Below are 20227 nucleotides of genomic sequence, written 5' to 3' on the forward strand. Positions count from 1 at the left end.
GCTTGACTTCATGTATTTGCTGAATGACTGGCGAGATTGAATGGAGAAAGGGACATTCCTGCAATATCTATGACACATAGCCACATGAGTGCATGCATGCATATGCATGAGCACAGTGTAGCACATGTTTACATACGTATTTATGCAGACAGCAGACGTTTGTGTGCAGTGGTTAATGTATTCTAGGTTGTATTTATTCTTATGCATTTTTTCGGAAAAGGTATTTGGAATTTGTTTCTATAAAGAATAAGTGATTTGGGGGGAAAGGAAATCAATAGAGTGCCACATAAGTAGTAACCAACTTGATTTGTCTTGCATTCAAAGATATATGTTAAGTGTTACAATCAACAGATTTTAAAATTGTGAACAGGAGTAAAAAATATCCATCCACCAGACCCAAAACAATCCAAAAGAGATGTCAATTTTATGAGCAGCTATAGGAGTTGAGGGTGGGTAGGCAAAGGAAGCAGGGGAGGCACACAGCCCTCTGTATCTACGCACACACACACACACACACACACACACGTGCATGTGCATGCACACACATACACAGAGTAAGGCAGAGCAGGTCACGGAGAAAAACCAAAATAGATACTGGGGAAAACTCATGTGAGACCCAGAAACAGGAAAAGAGGGAGACTTCTCAGAACCAACGTTTCCATCTTTGGCCTGTTTAGAATACAGCTACCAAAAGCTTCCAAGGTGGCTTTGTTTTTTGGCAAGTACAGTACTCTCCCAGGGTGCTCACCTTGAGGGTCCTTTGGAGTCACCTAGAGAACAAGAGATTAACTGTTTTGTTGCAGACTCTCTAAGCATCTCCAGGATTAGACTGAGTCTTCTATTTTCTTGAACTTTGAACAGACAAGATGGTGTTCTGTCCTTGGTCTATGTCTGTTAATCGACTGTTTTATCTTTTCCTCTGAGTAGATTAGCTGCAATGGCTTCACACTCAGTGACCAGAGAGGCCTGCAGGCAGTGGGTGTGGGCATCTTCCCCAACCTGGGCTTGGTGAACCATGACTGTTGGCCCAACTGCACCGTTATATTTAACAATGGCAAGTGAGTATGTCTTTAACTGGGGATGGTATCATGGGGATGTGGACCCTATTGTGTTTTCTCTACTTGACCTAAACCAAACTGTGGAACCTGAACTAGCATGGATTTTGACTGGGCAGCAAATAGAAATTTTGTTCTAGGGGCACTTGGCTGGCTCAATTGGATGAGCAAGCGACTCTTGATCTTGGGGTCATTAGTTCAAGCCCCACATTGGGTATAAAGATAACAAAAAAAAATTTTTTTTAAATAAAAAACATTTCATTCTAGAATAATTGTGGATAAGATAAAGGTAATGAGAAAGCAAAGGATTCCACATGGGTAATAACTGAGTCTTTGCATGTTTCTTGAGGCTGCCTAGATGTGTTAGGTAATTTATTTATTTTGAGAGGGAGAGAGAGAGAGAGAGAGAGGGAGAGAGAATCCCAAGTAGACTCCATGCTGTCAGCATGGATGTGGGGCTCTGTCCCACGAACCATGAAATCATGACCTGAGCTGAAATATAGAGTCAGATACTTAGCTGACTGAGCCATCCAGGCACTCCAAACCTCTACTGTTTTAAAGCTCAAAGCCTGGGATTATCTATCAGGCAGTCATTGCAGAACAACATCAACTGAGAAGGTGCTTGGCAGAAGCATATATTAGTCAAGGTCCCAGCAGAAATCAGAAGGTACACTCAGTGTTTACCCAAAGATAATTTAATAACAGGAAAATTTACAGAAGTAGGGGTAAAGTTTAAGTAACTAACAAGGAATGGTGAGGTGTGCAGGGTCTAGCAATAGTATGAAATCCTTACCACCTCCAGACCTGGAGGGGCAGGTGGAGGAAGTACTGTTCCTGCATCTGGTGAGAGCTGTAGCATGGGAGAGTTCCGTTTCTCCACTCTCCACCCAGTGGCTTGGCTGTACTGGTAGAGAAAACTGGCACTGCTGGAACCATGGCCAGGCAGAGAGGGAGCCAGGAGAATTAAATACCCCAGCCTCCCTCTCCTCCCATCTTCTGATCCCCTCCCACTGGCCAAACTCCAACCAGAAGCCAGAGAGCAAAGGACTCTGGGTGATGAGGCTCCCAGAGGTCATCCCCCCTCACCCCCAACTCCCAAGGCACAGATCAGGGGACAGAAGGACAAAGAATGGATCTTGGGATGGGCATAAATGGAGAAGTCAGCAAACAGAATGAGAGCCTGGCTGTCCATGACTCAGGGCTGGGGGAATTTGGAGGACGAGGCCTAAGCAATATTACTTATTTTGCTCTTAGAGATGAGACAAGATTTTATGACAGGTGTAAGTCAACTCTGAGCCATCAACAATGAGCTGCTTTGCCCCCAAACTTCCTGGAAACCAGAGACAATGGTTTCTGGTTCGCAGTCAAGAATCAAGTCTAAACCCCAATATAGCAAGGACTCTGCTTTCCCTTTTCCTTCCTATTTCTGGAAACAAAGGCCTGCATGACACCAGGCTCTAAGCAAGTGAGAAAGTTACTCAAGACAGAGAAGTTTATTTGGGACCCAGATCATTTTTCCCCGGAATTTGCATTTCCCTTGCTAAGCCTCTTGGGGTCATTGACGTGGACCTCATAGAATACTCCTCAGAGGGGCTGTTGTCCCAGGTTAGCCTGCTTGGCTGAGGATCAAATTCAGCCATATATGGGGCTGGTCTTTTGGGACACCACTCCCCTAAGCAGTGTTGACCCAGCACCCCCCCCCCCCCCCGTCACTACATGTAACAGCTGTAGGAGCCCAGGAACCCTTTCTTCAGACCAAATCTGATGTCTGCTCTGGCTTCTTTGCATCCACTAATTTTGAGCAGCCATATTTACCTGGCTTCTTGGCTGTTGTGCAAAAGAAGGTGATTTTGCAGTCATAGTCTAGCTGCCTGCCATAGTGGAAAGAACCCAATTCTAACCCAATGGAATTTTACATGGAATTTTACATACTACCTATGTGACCGAACCAACCTCCATTTGCAGTTCACACAGTCCCCAAGATAGACATCAAAGAGGCCACGATGCTTGTGAGTGAGATAACAGCACCCATACAGGGTTTAGCACCTATTATTAAATGCACTGTCTCATGGTAGTCCCATTACCAGGTTGCAGTTGAGGACGGTGAGCCCAGGAAAGGGAAATAACTTGTCCCGAGCTGAGGACCTTTGAACCCAGAACTTCTCATTCTAAATCCAGTGCACTTTCCACTATAGCAGTCTGCTTCTTGTCAAGTGAGCCCCCACTGGAAGGGGCTGGGATAAAGGTGGTGGTGATGGCCAAAGCTTTCATTGCATAAGCTGGAATGCTGTGCTCCCTTGCTAGCTGTACTGGACCAGCCAATGGTAATGATTTCCATTCGGGTGTCTGTTTTGTCTTTCAGTCATGAGGCAGTGAAATCCATGTTTCACACCCAGATGAGGTGGGTCAGTCCTTGCAAGCATCCCTGCCCCTCTGACCCATCTCCCTCACTTGCCTGGTTTGCTGGGGCCGCCCCCTCCCGAGACTCCGAAGCTGCTCTCTGGCTGTAATATCCTTCCACAGCCCAGAGTCTGGTCTTTGCTGAATGCTATATTTTAAATGCATATATATTAATCGTTTTGTTCCTCACCCACCCACTCCCCACCGTGCCTTTGCTTCTTTTCTTTCCTGTCTTTCACTCCTTGCTTCTCTCACTACCCCAATCCCGAAGCATGCCAGTCCCTTCTAGTCCACATCACCTTAGCAAAACCCACGCTGTCCGTCGAAGTCCTGCTTATATAAAATGAGGATGCTGATATTACTGACGTACTAAAGGGACTGTGTTTATGTATAACCCCCAATTTCTCACCCAGACTGTCTTCTGAATATAGCACCCGTAGCTGCAATCTTTTTGATAAATATTTATTTACGCTGTTTGTTCAATGTTTCTGGCCAACTATGAATTAGTGGTTTAGGTAAGATTTTGCTTTGACTTTTCTTAGTGACAAATAAATGGCCCCAGGTGGATCTATTTCTCAGGCTGGGTTTGAAAGTACTTGAAATGCTCTTTAGATTAAGAACAAAACTCTGCATGGGAGTTTGGGCTCTGGGAAGGCAGGGGTAGGAGTGGTTGCTGCATTGGAGTATGTGTTGGTCTGCATTACATGTGACTTTGGATGATTCCCATCATCCCTTGGGCGTTTGGCCCCACATCTGTAGAGCAAAGGTCAAGATGAGCACATCTCTAGGGACCTTCCTAATTTTAAGTCTCTGGGGCTCTGCACTGCATTTCTAATCTCTCCAAGAAATAAATACGTTAAATAAGTTGCCTATGTGTGCCTCAGTTAGCTGAACTCCAGAATTGCAGGCATTAAAGATGGAAAAGGGAGAATGGACTGATGGTTGCTATTCATCCCCTGACCCCGAATCCCAAGTAAGGTGAAATGGGGCATGCATATTTTCATATTTAAGGGACACGAAGTTCATTTGGTTTTGAAAATTCTCTACATAATTGAGATAATTTGAGATACTCTGAGACCTTGCGAGAACTGACTGAGCTGTGATAGGAAGAAAGGCTATTGGGAATCCTCACTCAGTTGGCATTGAATCACTGTTGAATGGGAATATGTCACAATGGAGCCGTGTGGGGTTGGTGGGGGCAGAATTACTTACCTTACCAGGACCAGATGCCAGAGATCCACACTCAACACTGGCCCAGGAGTTGTTCGCATGGAACGATTTAGAACATTGGCAGAGCTCTGAAGTCAAAGGCTTTGGTGCATTTCTTTCCCTGTGCATGGCAGACCTGGGAGGCAGACTGAGGACACTCTAGGGAGAGGATTATATTGAGGTGAAGTGTGAATGGCACTCGATTTTTCATCTTGACTGTTGCCAAAGTGCTGTGGGACCTCATGGGGGGAGTTCCTTCCCCTCTCTGGGTGGCGGTGCCCTCCCTTGTGAAATGAGGATGTTGATCCCCTGCAGTTGAGACTATTAGGATTCTAAGCTGGGCTGTGAGGAGAATCATACAACTCACCTCTCCCTCTTGCCTTTCACCATGGCAGGACAGCTGCTGCCAAAAACTGGGGTGGGGAAGAAAAGAAAGGGGTCCCATGGGCACATGAACAGGCACTGAGACTTTGCCAGGCTCCCTCTGAATTGTTTGTATATATTATCACGTTTATTTGGCATGTCAGGGTACCCCGATTTGGGAGAAGGCTTTTTTACCTTAAGTGGTCACCTAAGATACTTGGACATGCCTGTCACTTCCAGTCAGTGGTTACTCACCTGGTTGTCACCTCAGAGTGTGTGGAACGAGCCGGTCACATGGTGTCTGACTCAGCCTCTCTGGGAGGCAGCGGAAATAAACACAGACCTGTCTGCAGATGTTCTCCCCAGCCCTCTGCGTCCTGCCACCCACTCTCTGGGTGATGGCTTCCCACTGGGCAGTGAGAAGATCCTGGGGGGACACAAGAGCACAGCTAGGCAGCCAGCTTGCGGGGCTCCCTGGTTGTTCTCTGTAGCTCCTGGCCTTGTGGTGGAGGGTGCATGATTGAGAGGCCCATGAGCTGCTCTGCTTGTTCCGCTTAGCTGGATGTCAGCTCTGCAGCGAGTGGGCTTTTGTCCTCAGCACCTTCTGTATCTGTTACCTGGTAAGGTGGTAGTGCTGTAGGTAATGAGAGGGTCAGGTCTAGGCTGGAAGGGGATTGAAATGCCATCTGCTGTTGCTACCTACCTTCAACCAAAACCCGCGTCCCCCCCCCCCCCGGTAAATACAAAATGAACAATGCAGCAGGCTAACAGAGCCAGCCTTTGTTTATTCGTCATCGACGATCTCCAGGCCTGTCTCTTTCCATAACGTAGACCAGAACCAGTGGACTGAGGGGTAGGTGAGGGAGGGCTTAATGTTGAACCCAGAACAGGCCACAATTGTGGGTAACTGAATGTACGTACTTTCAAAAGAGTAGTCTCTAAACTAAGCAGAGGCAACTGTTGAGTCTTCTCCTATTTGGAATGTTTACCTTATTATTTCTCCCTTCCTTTGTTGCAGGCATCCAGTAGCTAAATGTACAGGGATAATTGCAGGCGGGGAAGCTACGTATGGCTTTGTGACTGTGCCCAGCCCTCTCCTGGGAATCCATTTAATTGGATTTCAGAGCAATTAACTGAATGGAGCAGATTTGATTGTTATAATGTGTAGAGCAGAATTATCCAGAAAATTGTCCTTTGGGTCCTTTGGGGGTGGGGGTGGGATTGGGAGTTTTCTTGGAGTGCTAGTGGGAGTTGTCTTTAAGACTCAACTCCCTGAGACCTTGGAGAGCAGAGACCCCACTCTGAGAGCCCTGGATTTGATTTACTCTTTCCTCTACCTTGTCCAGAATTGAGCTCCGGGCCCTGGGCAAGATCTCAGAAGGAGAGGAGCTGACCGTATCCTATATCGACTTCCTTAACGTCAGTGAGGAGCGCAAGAGGCAGCTGAAGAAGCAGTACTACTTTGACTGCACGTGTGAGCACTGCCAAAAAAAGCTGAAGGATGACCTCTTTCTGGGGGTGAAAGATGACCCGAAGGTACTTGTAGTCCTGCTCCTGGGGTGTCTGCGACCATCTTCTCTGGGAGCCAGCAAGGGTGGATTTCACAGCTCATCCGTGCAGAGAACCAGCCTGTGACTATTAGAAAGGTGCTGTGGGGTGGTGGACAGGACATAGAGGAAAGGTACCAGCTAGCATCCTGGGGCCACCACTTGCCAGGTGTTTGCGTTGGTGAAGTTGCTCAGTGTTCTCATCTGTAAAATAGGAATGATGGCACCCACCAGAAGGGGTTGCTGTGGGGACTGAACAAAGTGATAAATGTAAAGGGAGTGGCATACAGAGTGGACACTGAGTAAATTTTAGTTCTTCTCTGTGCCCTTTTGCTGGTTAAGTAATGCTGAGAGTTTCATATATTGAGACCAGATGGGCAAAGAGATTATTTGCCTGGTTATCACAAAGATATTCCTAGTCCCATGGAAATGGGCAATGTAGAGATTGGGTAATGTGCTTAAATCCTGAATAGCTTGCTGCCTGGTTGCTGGTGAGACCACCAAGCAGCTAAAGGATTCCTGAGGGGGATTTCAGGAGCTTGGCTGAGCTGGGAGAGAGCCCAGCAATGGTATAAACAAAAGGCTAAAACTGGACTCCTCTTGTTCCATTTTCCCCCATGGAAAAGTGCACAGGTGGAGGGTCAGGTGGGGGTCTTCTCCCTGCTGAGGGGCTCAGCCAAAGGGGTTCAGCAGTTTTATGGACCTGAGATGGGGAGAGGGTGGAAGAAGCTGTGGGGGAAGGGCTAAGGGTAGAAAAGTACTGGGTACCAAGTTGGAGTGGGGGAGAGAATCTTCAAGGTTCCCTCCTCCTCCTCTGGAAGGAGGCCTCCAGAGGTCAAGGCCTCAGGTAAAGAGACCTAGGAATGAAGGCTCCTGGCTAGGAATACGACCACGCAATATGTGGCTCTTGGTTCTCCTCTCTTTACTTTAGATACGCTGCTACCAGCTGGTGACGATATGCCCACGTCTTCCAGTGTGGAATTGCAGAGTTGGCGTCTCTCTTGATATAAAAGATTGATGATTTCTGCTTGAACCTACCTGGATTCAAAGCAAAAGCTTTCTATTGTTTTTATGTAAAATTTGGTTTCTCTATGAAAATAAATAAAAGTAACCCAAACCAAAATTAGTCAACCAAAAAAATTCATCAGAAAAAAATTGAGTTTAACCTATTTTTATTTTTTTAAATGCTTATTTATTTTGAGAGAGAGAGAGAGAGAGAGAGAGCAGGGGAGAGGCAGAGAGAAAGGGAGAGAGAGAATCCCAAGCAGGCTCTGCACTGTCAGCGAGTGTAGGGCTCGATGTCACGAGTCATGAGATCATGACCTGAGCCAAAATCAAGAGTCGGACGCTTAAGCAACTGAGCCACCCAAGTGCCCCAAATATTGAGTATAATTTTTTAAAAAGCAGTGCATCCTAAGGCAAATTCAAGGCCATTATAATGTAGTAGAAAGAATACTGGAAAATGAGCCAGGAGGCCAGTGTTAAGAGTTCGGGCTATGACACTGAATGTTTCTGAGTGTGGGCAAGCATCTTCCTTTTGAGCCAGTGTCCTCATCTGTAAAAAGGGAGTTGCACTGTTAGCAGTTTTTTCAAGCTTATCCTATCTATGTGGTTGTCAAAGCTGCTTTTCTTTAAATGCGTTTATAATGCGTTATCTCAGCCTGATAAGCCCTGTCCAGTAATCCAGGCTTTGTGACTCCTCCTCAAACTTTTGATTCGCATCAGAATGCCTCCTGACTCCTTAATACATGTATGTGTTAACTCGTTAATATGTGTGCGTATGTTAACCTGGATCAAAGTCAAAACCAAATATTTACAAAATGCAAAAATAACACCAAAATGTTTAACATTCCCCTCAACTGTAGCTTTGGGCCCTCCTTGTTTGGATTGCTTAGGTTTTTCTTTTTCTGTCTCCTCAGTTCTCACCCCTGGTTTTCACGATAGGAATATGCCAGTTTTTCAACGTTGGGGAACCAGTATCCCTCTTTCCCTCTTCTCTTCTACTTCTGGCTCCTCCCTCTCCAGTGGGTCCTTCCCTTCTGATGATTCCTCCCCATCTGCTGACTTCTCCCCTTCCTCCTAGTCTTCCTCCTCCTCTTCCTCTCGCTCCTCTTCCACTGACGTTTCCCTCTGCTCCAGCTCCTTACTCTTGTCCTCCTGGTTTTCTATTTATTTTGTATTTCTGGGGAGGAGAGTCTCTCTCTGCAGGGTTCCTAAAATCCTATCTGCAGATCCTGCTTTCCTGCCTTTACTCTGAAAAGTGGAGCCAAATGGAACAGCCCTATTTCCTTTCTCAGAATAGCTTTATCACATGTTGCACATGCAATTAACAACCTACTAGCCAGGTTGTTTTGAGAATCTTGGCAGCTGCCTCCTTGAGCAAATTTGATTCACTTCCAAAGCTTGAAGTAACACTCTTCCTTACAACATCAAATTGAACAAGAATTTTATTAGTACCTGACCACTTGGTATTCTCCAGCTCTACCCTGATTTCTCCAGAAGATTCCCTACAAATTTTGAGTTTTAAAGATGATGGAACTTACTATAGATTAGAGATTAGTGCTCATAAACTAGAAGTGCTTCAATGAGCCATTATATGAGCAACAAGCAATGGATGAAAGGAAAAATCTAGGTTTGACAGATTGGTGGTACACCTCTGGACTACCAGTTACAGAACTCTGCCCAACCAGATGAGACATAGACCCCCTCTTACTTATGTGCTTGATTCAAATGAGTTTAGGAAAGCAGATATGCACTTAAATGACCTGTCTGGAACCGAGACACGATCCGAGTTAACAGAAGGCAAAGAAGTACTCTGGGGCTAGAGGGTAGCCAGAAGCCAGAAATCTGAGCCACATCAAAGATCAAGACAAAGGTTGGGTCAGGAGTGAGGCCTGTGAGCAGAAATCACAGCACTGGTGGATGCAACACTTGTTGGCGTCAGGCCACGCAAGACCCCAGAGATGCAGAAGGATTCCAGGGAGGCCAGATGCAGAAGGAAATGAGGGTAGTCAAGACCGTAGTGTTAGTTAACTAACACTTTAGTTAGTTAAGAACTCTGCGGAAGCCGAAGTGCAGTGCGTAGAAGAATAAATACAAAGGCCATTCCTTAGAAGATCCTGACCCTGAAGCAAGCTGTCCTGGCCAGGGCCTCTCATACTGCAAGGTGGATACTCAGTATAGAACTGGCTCAGGACAGCTGGGAGACCAAGGGAAGATCCTGATCTCCATCTATTAAGGGACTGTATTTTTATGGGAACAGATGCCCATCCTCTTGTTACTTTTTGGTGGTTTGGTGAAGGTCATGATCTCACAAAACAACGTAAGCAGCAAATCGAAATGGAGCCATTGGACCCAATTCCTTACAGTGAAAAAATTGGAAAACTGGTTGAATAAATTATTCTGGCTTTATATAGTGGAAAAGTCTATAATTATTAAGCGTGGTGCTGTATTTTTATATTGACAGGGGAAAATATCCATAACGTACTGAGTGAAAGAAATAGACTATAGACGGAAATCTGATACTATTTCAGTTAGAAGAAATATTTGGTGCTGTTGGCATGTACACACACGCATGTGCACATGTACAGGTGGTTCAGCCAGGATATACTGCTAAGGCCGTATAAATGTATGGCTGCTTATGGTCAGTGTCTGTTCTGATTGGTCAGTGCCTTTCCTGTACCAGTTGTTAAATATTTTAAATATTATTCCTGTATATATGCATTGGAAAGTGTTCCTCAAAATGCTATGTTCATCTTTGGGTGGATTCCAAGGATTTCTGGTTTTTCTCCATGCTTTTTTCACGTGTTTTAGTTTTTTGTTTTTTGTTTTTTTACAACTTCTATATATCATTTTTATGGTCGGAATAAATAACAAAGTTTTTTTCATTTTGGAAAAAAGTTTTATCAGATTTGTGTAGGCAAAAAAAAAAAAAAAGGAAAAGAAAAAAATTCTTATTTTTGTATTCCGGAAAAGAGTTTCTGATATGGATGAGCCCAGCAAGTAAACTTTCTCTTTGGACACTGGGAAGTTTGGCACTTCTTATTCAAAATTATGATGCCCTCGTGGGCTTTTAATTATGGTGCCTCCTTGCCTGAAATATCAAACCTTGGTTTTTGAAAAATAAGATCACTGGACCATGTAGGCAAATGCAGTAAACCTGATGAGTCTAGATTTCACAGAGACAGCTGACAAATTCTCTCATGATATAATTTGGTCAAGACAAAGAAATATGAACTGGGTACAAAGATACTTTGGAAGGGTTTGAATGCCCACAACCACAAGTCCCTTCTATAATGAGCTCAATGGCAAACTGGAGCACGTTTTTTTGGTTAAGCCGTAAGCTTCTGTCCTCAGTCCTGTGCCAGTCAGTATTTAAATCCATGACTTGTGCGAAGACTAAAATGCGAGGGCATTACCTGTAGAACCCATGGTTGACTTGAAGTAAAGACAAATAATGGAAGATATTTTGGGTGATAGAATGAGAATGTCAGATTCTGCACTGGGGTTCCAAAACCCAGGCATGAGCACCAGGTGGGGAACAATTGTCTGGCAGCAAGGTGCTGGGGCTTGGTCAGTCGAAAATGCATGTGAGTCAGAAGCATGATGAGGGAGCTGGAAAAGCTATAGGGATCTTGAGCAGCATTTATGGAAATGAAGCATTCAGAATGAGGAAAGCGTTAATCTTGTCCTACATTGAATGTCAAAGATGGCAGCTATTCAAAGATGCAATGGGTTGCTTCGTGAGGGGGTCTCTAACTCAATGTTCCTTTTTTCCCAGCCCTCTCAGGAAGTGGTAAAGGAAATGATACAGTTGTCCAAGGATACACTGGAAAAAATTGACAAGGCTCGCTCTGAGGGTTTATACCATGAGGTAAGAATTCATTTTTATAGGGATGAGGTGGGGAAGAAGGCAGAAAGATTCTCTAGTATGGGAGGGACATGGGGAGGGGTGGAGATGAGGAGGCTACCCAGCAGGTTGTTTTTCTGGAGGATAGCCCTTGGTTTGCACCATGACTCTTCTTGCCCTTAAGCCTTTAGCATCTCTTGGGGATATGTTCTCAGTGATTGCTCAACCGACTGAAACTGGGTCTGAGGAGAGCACAGGCAGCCTGGCAAATGTCCCTGGGGGGTCTGTGATATCTCAGGTTGGCATCAGAGGTGGAGAAATGGAAATGGCAGTGGGTTGCCTGCTTTTTCCTAATTGAATGCATGTCCTGGCTACAGTTTCCAGTCTCTACCAACTGAGCATTCAGCCCTGGCTCTCGAAGCAGCAGGAATTGTCAACTGGATGTACACTAGAATCTTGGAAAACTCCTGATGCTCAGGCTCCGACCTAGGACATTTTCACCCAAATCTCTTGGGGGTAAAACCCAGATGTCAGGATTTTTAAAACTCTCAAGTGATTCCAATGTGCACCCAAAATGGAGACCCACTGCCACACACTGACCTGCAGAGTACTTGCATCAGATTTACCTGGGCAGCTTGTTGGAAATGTAGATTCCCATGTCTCGCCCCCTAAGATATGATTTGTCAAATCTGCAACAGAACACAGCGACTGTGAATCAGTGTCTTTCCCCCAGGCTCTTTCAACAACCCAGGCATGTAGCTGGGTTTGGAAGCCACCAAGGCATGGCAGTGAGAGATGAATTTGTTTTCATTTCCACCTGCTTCTCCTTTATTTTCATCCTCTTCATTTACATATTCATTGCACATTTGTGAGCCCTTACTGGTGGGGTGACCAACGCGAGACATGCTGCTTGTCTCCCAGGAGTTCTCATGGGTGGGGAGACAGGCACGCCAGCAGGGTGTTACTGTACAATGTGGAAAACCTATGTCAGAGGCACGACGTAGGAGCTGAAGCAATCAGGAGGGCTCCGCTGGTTCCAATCTTCTGACTTCTCATTTCTCCCCTTCCATTCAAACCTAACAGGACCAGGTGTAGACCTGGACACTGGCCCCGTGGGGTTAAGAGGATTGTCTTCAGGATGGATTGATGTCAGTCCACAGTTGGTCACACCCCCCACCCATGGGACTCTGGGAGAGTCTCAGAGCAAAATTAGTTTCCGCTCATTTGAGATGGAAGGAATTGTGTGACATTTCTCCCATGACAGCGGCAAGTGAAGGGGGAACAATGAACAACTAAAATCTAGAGGCCATCTGACTTTGTAGGATGCAACCCAAGCCCATGTGGACACAGGAATCAGTCAGAAAAGCCTGACTCCAAGCTCAGTGGGGTCAGGCCCATCTTATTCCTTACCAGAACCAAGGTGACATCCTCCTGGTGGGTCTCCCAGCCTCCTGGGAGCCTCCCTTTCTGCCAGCTCATCTTGTATGCTTCCATCGGGGAATGATTGTCCAAACTCTCTGCATAAGGACCACCCAGGAGCTTATACACCCTACAGATGCCAGGGTCCCTCCCCCAGATATTTGCTTTCAGTTGGTCTGGGGTAGGGTCCAGACACTGCTGTTTTTAAAAATGTCTCCAGGTAATCCCAGAGCCCAACCAGGGTGGAGAGTCACAGGAATGGTGGTTCAGATAAAGCCCGGCTGCTTAGTTTGAATTCTTGCTCCATGTTTTACCACCTGCGTGACTTTGGCAAAGCACTTAACCCTTTCTGTGCTTCAGTTTCCTCATCTGGTAAAACGGGAATGTTAGTAGTACCTATCTCATTGCATTATTGTAAGAGTCAATCAATCAATCAATCAATCAGCCAATCTCTCTCTCTCTCTCTGTCTTTCATAACTCTCTGCTACCTACTGATTATGAAAACTCATTTTTGTCATATGTCAGCCATATCTCCCACTGTCACCCTTTCCATGCAGGGATGACAGACTATTCAGATCACAGACTGGTGCTCCTGCACCTCTGTCAGCCATTTCCTCGGTCTTAAAAGAACGAATGTCTAGTGTCATCGTGGTGCCCCCATATGTGAGCTAAGTGCATGCTGCGGTGCCGTGGTCACGGTCAGGTCCTGTGTCTCCTCCAGGTTGTGAAATTGTGCCGGGAGTGCCTGCAGAAGCAGGAGCCGGTGTTTGCCGACACCAACCTCTACACGCTGCGGATGCTGAGCACTGTTTCGGAGGTCCTTTCCTACCTCCAGGCCTTTGAGGAGGCCTCGCACTACGCCAGGAGGATGGTGGATGGCTATATGTAGGTAACAATGCTGGGTCTCAGAAAGTCTCCTGGAAAAGTGTCTATTCCAGGGATGGCAAAGATGGCACCCATATTGCTGTCTCTCCCTCCTGCACCCACGGGAGGCATCAGTAATCGACCATGGTCCTCTTTATCTTTAAGTTTATTTATCTTATTTTGAGAGAGAGAGAGAGAGAGAAAGCATGTGTGTTCTCATGAATTGGGGAGGGGCAGAGAGAGAGAGGGAGAGAGGGAGAGAGAATCCCAAGCAGGCTCTGCACTGTCAGCGCAGAGCTTGATGTGGGGCTCGAACTTACAAACTGTGAGATTATGACCTGAACCGAGATCAAGAGTTGGCTGCTTAACTGACTGAGCCACCCAGGTGGCCCAGTCCTTTTTATCTTTACAACTGAGTCTTTTTACCATGGTGCTCTGAGTGGTACTGACCAAATGATCAGAGTTAGTACCTGAGATGATACCTATGGGTCATCCCTGGTCTTTCCCAAATCCTCTAGCACATCTACCACTTGGGTGGCCCCTTCTGCGTTTGGTTTTCTTAAGGCTAAGTTCAGCTTGCTTTTAAGTGCTTCGAAAGGATTTCCCCCTGGCAGTCAGCACAGGCAACCCTGTGACCTTTCTTTTATTAAAGAAAAAAAAGTGTTAGCCATCCTTGCTTATAAATTAGAAAATGCACAGTTCCTGCCTTCCCTCTGCCAATGTCTTTCTCTTGCCTTCCATGTCCACATTGGCATGTGAATTTGTATCTTTGACCAAATGAGTATGTTGGCACAAGAAGGTACATTTTTTTTGGAGAGAATGTTCCTCATAAACAAAAGCCAGGAAGACTGTACAATATGCTAAAAGGAAGCTCTGTTAGGACCCTGCCAAGGAGGTGAGAATACAGTTCTGTCCCAAAAAGGACATTCAAGTTATTTTTATTCCCCTGAACATCTACTTTGCAGGGAGAAGGCTGGGGTGCTCCTGAGAGCTCCCAGCCTCCTGTCCTCTAGTTCAGAGTCCAATCCTGACTCCATTTCCCCATGAGGACTTGCCTTGGTGGCCCAGGTCAGAGTCTCAGCTCTCACAGCCTCACCATTCGGTGTTTTTGGTCACTGCCCACCTTCTCTGTGGCTCAGGCCCTGCCCAATGGGCTGTAGATGCCTCATGGTGCTGATGGGAGAGCAGATGGACTGAATCAATGAGGGTACATGGTGAGCTGTCAAATACCGTGCACCTCTCAAGAAGGTTGGGATGATTTGTACAATTATTTGCTATGCCCCCACAGGAAGCTCTACCACCCCAACAATGCCCAGCTGGGCATGGCTGTGATGCGGGCAGGGCTGACCAACTGGCATGCTGGGAACATTGAGGTGGGGCACGGGATGATCTGCAAAGCCTATGCCATTCTCCTGGTGACACATGGACCCTCCCACCCAATCACCAAGGACTTAGAGGCAAGTAGCATCTCAGAGATGGGTGTCCTTGTCTGGTCTGAGCTCTCTAAGGATGGGAGCTGCAGACCCCAGAGTTCTGGACTCTGCATTTGGGGAGTCCCATAGATTGCCTGCTGGAGCAGAAGGGAATTCAGAACTGCTTTAGTTCACCACCCCCCTTGTTTTACATCCGAGCAAACTGAGGCCCCGGGAAGGGGATTAACCTGTCTCTGGTCACGTAGTGAGTGGATGGCAAAGCTGAGGTTTGAACCCTGAGATGCTCCAAGCGTGGACTGGGAAAGCCTAACCAGCAGTATGCGTGCGGCCACGTACATTAGAATTTGTGCCGCATACAGCAGAGCTGGGGAGCGTAGGCCCTGGAATCAGGCTGCTGAGACTGAACTCCAGCTTTACCACTTTCTAGCTGTGTGAGTGCAAACGTGGAATGTGTGGGCCCCAGTCTCCTCATCAGTAAAATGGAGAGAAAGGATAGGGTTGTGATAAGGGTTCAGTGAGTTAATGTGTAAAAAGCACTCAGAACAGTGCCTAGCAAATGGCCTGGTCTTAATAGCTGGGGTTTCCTTTGTGTTTGGAAGAGCTGGTTTATTTGAGGGTGACAGGGTTCAAAGGACGGTCCTCATTCAGTATGGTACAGGGAAAGAGGACAGACTTCAGTGTCATAAAATGTCTGAGAAGACTAACTTTACGTATAGTATATTAAGTTTGCCAAAGGCTCTGCCTTCTTCACTGCTGTATCCTTAGTGCCTCAATGATGCCTGGCCCTTGGTAAATGTTTCTTGCATGGAAATATGGGAGCATAGGGGCTTTTCTATGCATCACATACTGTAATCTTCTTGTTCCATTGTGACGTATGAAGGAATCTCACCCACTTTATGTGTGAGGAAACTGAGGTCTGAAAGGAGGTGTCATTTGCCTAAGGTCCCACAGTGTTAGTTGGGACCTATGTGCAGGATCCAGGGTTCAAACCCAATCCCCACCTGTCAGTTCCTGTGAACAAGCATTCTCTGCTGTGAACAATCCCTCAAGCTACTTTCTCAGGGGTCTGCCTCCCTCTCCCTAGCAAACCGAGCCCACTCCCAGGACTTCAAGCCCCCAGAGGATGTGTGTGTGTGTGTGTGTGTGTGTGTGTGTGTGTGTGTGTGTATCTTTGTGTCCTCTGAGTGGGAACAGCTGAATCTCAGTGTCTGGGAGTCATTTACCTCATTGTCTGCCCTTTCCAAAAGGGCGAAGGTAGGTCAGAGGCCAATACGTCCTGGTGACCTGTCATCACTGTTTATCGTGTATTTATGTCCGACAGGCCATGCGGATGCAGACGGAGATGGAGCTGCGCATGTTCCGCCAGAACGAGTTCATGTACCACAAGATGCGTGAGGCCGCCCTGAACAACCAGCCCATGCAGGTCATGGCAGAGCCCAGCAATGAGCCAGCCCCGGCTCTGTTCCATAAGAAGCAATGAGGACCGGTCTGGTGGGGGAGGGGCACCGTGGCTGGGGACCTGGGGAGACGTTCTGGAGGTGGTAGGTTTCTGGGAAGACCCTTGATGAGGAAGTCGGGGTCATGTTCACGCTTGTTGCTGTGGGAGTATACTGCTCTATGTTCCTAAGTTCATTTTGGTCCATTTAAACTCAGTTCGATTCAGTTGAACTCTACCCCAGCCCAGCCTAGCCTCGCCCAATTTATCCTGTAAATATTTATTGGGTGGTAGACCCAAGGGATAAAGAGGCTTCAAATGTAGCTGGGCAGACAAAATGTAAACAATTAAAGCACAGTATAATAATAAATGCAATGGTAAACTATATGGGGGGGGTGCAGTGGAGGGCATGTGGCTGGTGTGTGTGTGTGTATGCATGTGTGTGTGTGTGTGTATGCATGTGTGTGTGTATGCATGTGTGCGTGTGTGTGCGCACACGCATTTGGAGGAGTGTCATGGAGGAGATGATATTTGAGCTAAGAGGGTGGCAGGTGCCAGGAGTCTCAAGTGACTGCTGACCCACCTGTGCAGGTATCTCAGGGACTGCTGGTCTTACTCATGGTCTGGAATACTCAGGTCTTGTCCGACTAGGATGGATGATGTCTAGTTTCCTCAGATTAGTGTGGGATTATAAAGAAGGGGTGATGTTTGGACCATTTGAGTTCTACTCAGAGAACCAAAACCTCTTAGTAAATATGAGAATGAGATGAATGTGCAAAAATAGGTGGGGCTTTGCCCAAACCACTCAAGGCCTCAGTTTAAAGTCTGGATTCCAAGTATTATTCTGAAACTATTTCTAAAACACACAGAGGGAATGTCTCCCCCCACCCATCCTCACTGTCAAGCCTTGATTCCCTGTGATGTGGGTGCTACTTGAACAATATCTGAGATTTTATTGGCCACTGGTCAACCAGGACTGAAGTCTTAGCAGGGTGAAGCTGAAGGAGAAGCTTGGAAACACATATACCTGATGGTCATGGGTTCAGCAGAATTGGTTTGGGGAGGTTTTATTTGGTTACATGTGGCTGGATAGTCTTTACTGGCTTAGGCGTCATCATAGGCCCCGAGCAAATTTCTATTCCTGGTAAGGAATAATTATGATTTCTCTTGCTTAATTTCTCTCACTGCCCATTCCCCAAGGCCTCTGCAAGTCTCACCAGGGGGAAAGTCTAATCCGGACTCTGAACGCCTAGGTTAGGATCTCCTTGGGGACGTGACTGACTTGTCATCATTTCCTGGGAGGTTGCTGTGGTTTCCACCCAAGAGTTAGGGTCTTGGGATCAGCCAAATCTAGTTGTCCCATTACCTTCTGGGGTCCTAAACTCCTCACCAATGTTTTGGGGGAATCCTGGAGCAAAGCTATCCATTTGGGGAGTGTCACCAACTCTTCTATACCACCTGGGGCCACCCTTGACCCCAGAGCTCTAACCATCTGGAAGCGATGCCACCAGGCCCCATATTTGTCATCTCTGCCTAAAGTGTTGGTTCCTCTGTTCCTACTTTTTCATCCTCAAAACCACCCACTGCCTCCCTGCCTCCAGTGGCTCTGCAAATATGCCAAAAAACTGTCCAAAAGCTCTGTGAATGTGCTACGTCTTTGCACAATATTCATGTCTGGCATTTGGCTCTTCTTCAAGGATACCCCCTTCTCTAGAAGCTTTCACAGGAAGATTGGCCATTCTTCTAAGCCTTCATACCAACAGACCTACAGATGGCACCAGCATTCTTCCAGGGGCCCAACTGCACATTGAAATAATCGCTCTTCCGCCTCCTATAAAACCTGCCCCCCGCCCACTACCCTTCTCTGTCACTGTCGTCTGCCATTCCTCCGGTCATGCTCCCATATTCATGGTCTTATTTTCCACCCCCTCTGCCTCAAATTTGGTGTCTTCAATGTCCCCTCACAAAAATCATCTAATCCTCTTGCTTCACAGATTCTTTACTCAATTACAGATATCTTTCCAGTTTTTCCATTAGCACCCTCTCCTGACCATAGTTTCTCCATTTTTATTTTATTTTATTTTATTTTATTTTTAAGTAAACTCTATATGCAGTGTGGGGCTTGAACTCACAACTCTGAGCTCAAGAGTCACATGCTCTACTGACTGAGCTAGCCAGGCACCTCAATTTCTCCATTTTTGGTGTTTAGCTTTCTGGTCATTGCTTCCTACCTTTTCGCCTCTCTTTTTTCTCCACCCCAGATTACTATATGACATGTAGGAGTGTTTCACCCTGCTACTTTCTTTGCTTCCTTCCAAATAAGCTTCTGCCCGTTGTCCCTTTCTGCCTGGCAGAGTCTCAACCCTGGATTAATTTGGCTGTCTTGTTTTCTGTCTGCTGCTCCTGGAGATGCTAAGAACAGTCAGGTAGAACAGTGGCTCTCTGAAAACATGCACTTCTACAAACTCCTTGCCAACCTCAGCTGGCCTTTGGGCGCAGCCCAGAAGTATTTCACGTGCCCTTCATTGGCTGTCTCTCCCTTTTGCCCAGTAGCTGTTTGAGGCCTTCGCTCTTGTCCTCGAGTCCTCTGCTTTCAGCAGAACCTCATCTCCTGCTTCATGGAGAAACAGAGGCCAGAAGATGGGACTCCCTCAATCCTCTTCCCACATTCATGCACGTCTTGTCTGTGCTTGACCTTCTTTTCCTCCTTCTCACACTCGTGGAACGGGAGCCCCTCTCCTCCCACAAAGCTAACTCTCCACCTGTGCTGTGGACTTCTTCCCCTCTGATGTCCTCAGGGCCTTGCTTCACCTTTCATTCCCTCACCACCATGGATCCTTGACATTCCTCTGTCCACTGCCTTCTTCAATGCCATCAACAAACGTGCTGAGGGCTCTTTGATCATAATCTTCACAGCCGAGTATTTTTTTTAATGTTTATTTATTTTGAGAGAGAGCGTGCCAGCAAGGGAGGGGCAGAGACAGAGGGAGAGAGAGAATCCCAAGCAGGTTCCATGCTCAGTGCAGACAGAGCCCAACATGGGGCTCAATCTCACGATCATATCATGACCTGAGCAGAAATCAAGAGTCAGACACTTAACTCAGGAGCCCACTGAGTACTTTTTTTAAAGGACTTATCTCTCAGGGCACATGTGTGTCTCAGTCAGTTAAGTGCCCTACCCTTGATTTTGACTCAGGTCATGATCTCATGGTTTGTGAGATCGAGCCCCGCATCAGGCTCTATGCTGACAGCGTGGAGCCTGCTTGGGATTCTCTCTCTTCCTCTCTCTCTGCCCCTGCTCCCACTTGCATGCTCTCTCTCTCAAAATAAATAAGTAACCATTAAAAAAAATAAAAGACTTGTCTCTCATAGTTCTTCTCTGCCTTTCTTGACTTCTCATTTGTTCCTGAACCCACTGCAGGCTGGCTTCCTGAACTCCACTGAAATGGCTCATACCAAGGTCGACTCTGGTGGGCGGGTACCTTAGTCTGTATATTATTTGGCCTCTTTGCACAGTTGACACTCCCAGCCCTTGATATCTGGATACCACTTCTTGTGATGATCCTCTGGTGTGGTTTCTCTTCTTCCCTGACCCCATTTCTCTACCTGCCCCAGAAACATTGGCGTATTTCCTGGGATCGGGTTTGTTCCTT

The 20227-nt window shown here is 46.6% G+C and overlaps 1 protein-coding gene across 3 annotated transcripts in view; it reads left to right on the top strand.

The window, feature by feature from the left end:
- The window catches only part of SMYD1 (SET and MYND domain containing 1), a 41075-nt gene extending 22445 nt beyond the window's left edge, over positions 1 to 18630 (top strand). The window contains exons 4-10 of one of the 3 annotated variants that reach the window (XM_030311066.1): positions 928 to 1058; positions 3418 to 3456; positions 6374 to 6563; positions 11355 to 11447; positions 13564 to 13727; positions 14995 to 15163; positions 16461 to 18630. In XM_030311066.1, the coding sequence (XP_030166926.1) occupies positions 928 to 1058; positions 3418 to 3456; positions 6374 to 6563; positions 11355 to 11447; positions 13564 to 13727; positions 14995 to 15163; positions 16461 to 16619 (945 nt within the window). In that variant the 3' untranslated portion in view covers positions 16620 to 18630. The remainder of the gene's footprint in view (positions 1 to 927; positions 1059 to 3417; positions 3457 to 6373; positions 6564 to 11354; positions 11448 to 13563; positions 13728 to 14994; positions 15164 to 16460) is intronic. The other 2 variants (XM_030311068.1, XM_030311067.1) reach the window with 2 other exon arrangements.
- The last annotated feature ends 1597 nt before the right edge of the window (positions 18631 to 20227 follow it).

This window comes from Lynx canadensis, chromosome A3, assembly GCF_007474595.2.
Source record: "Lynx canadensis isolate LIC74 chromosome A3, mLynCan4.pri.v2, whole genome shotgun sequence".
NCBI classification, from domain to species: domain Eukaryota; kingdom Metazoa; phylum Chordata; class Mammalia; order Carnivora; family Felidae; genus Lynx; species Lynx canadensis.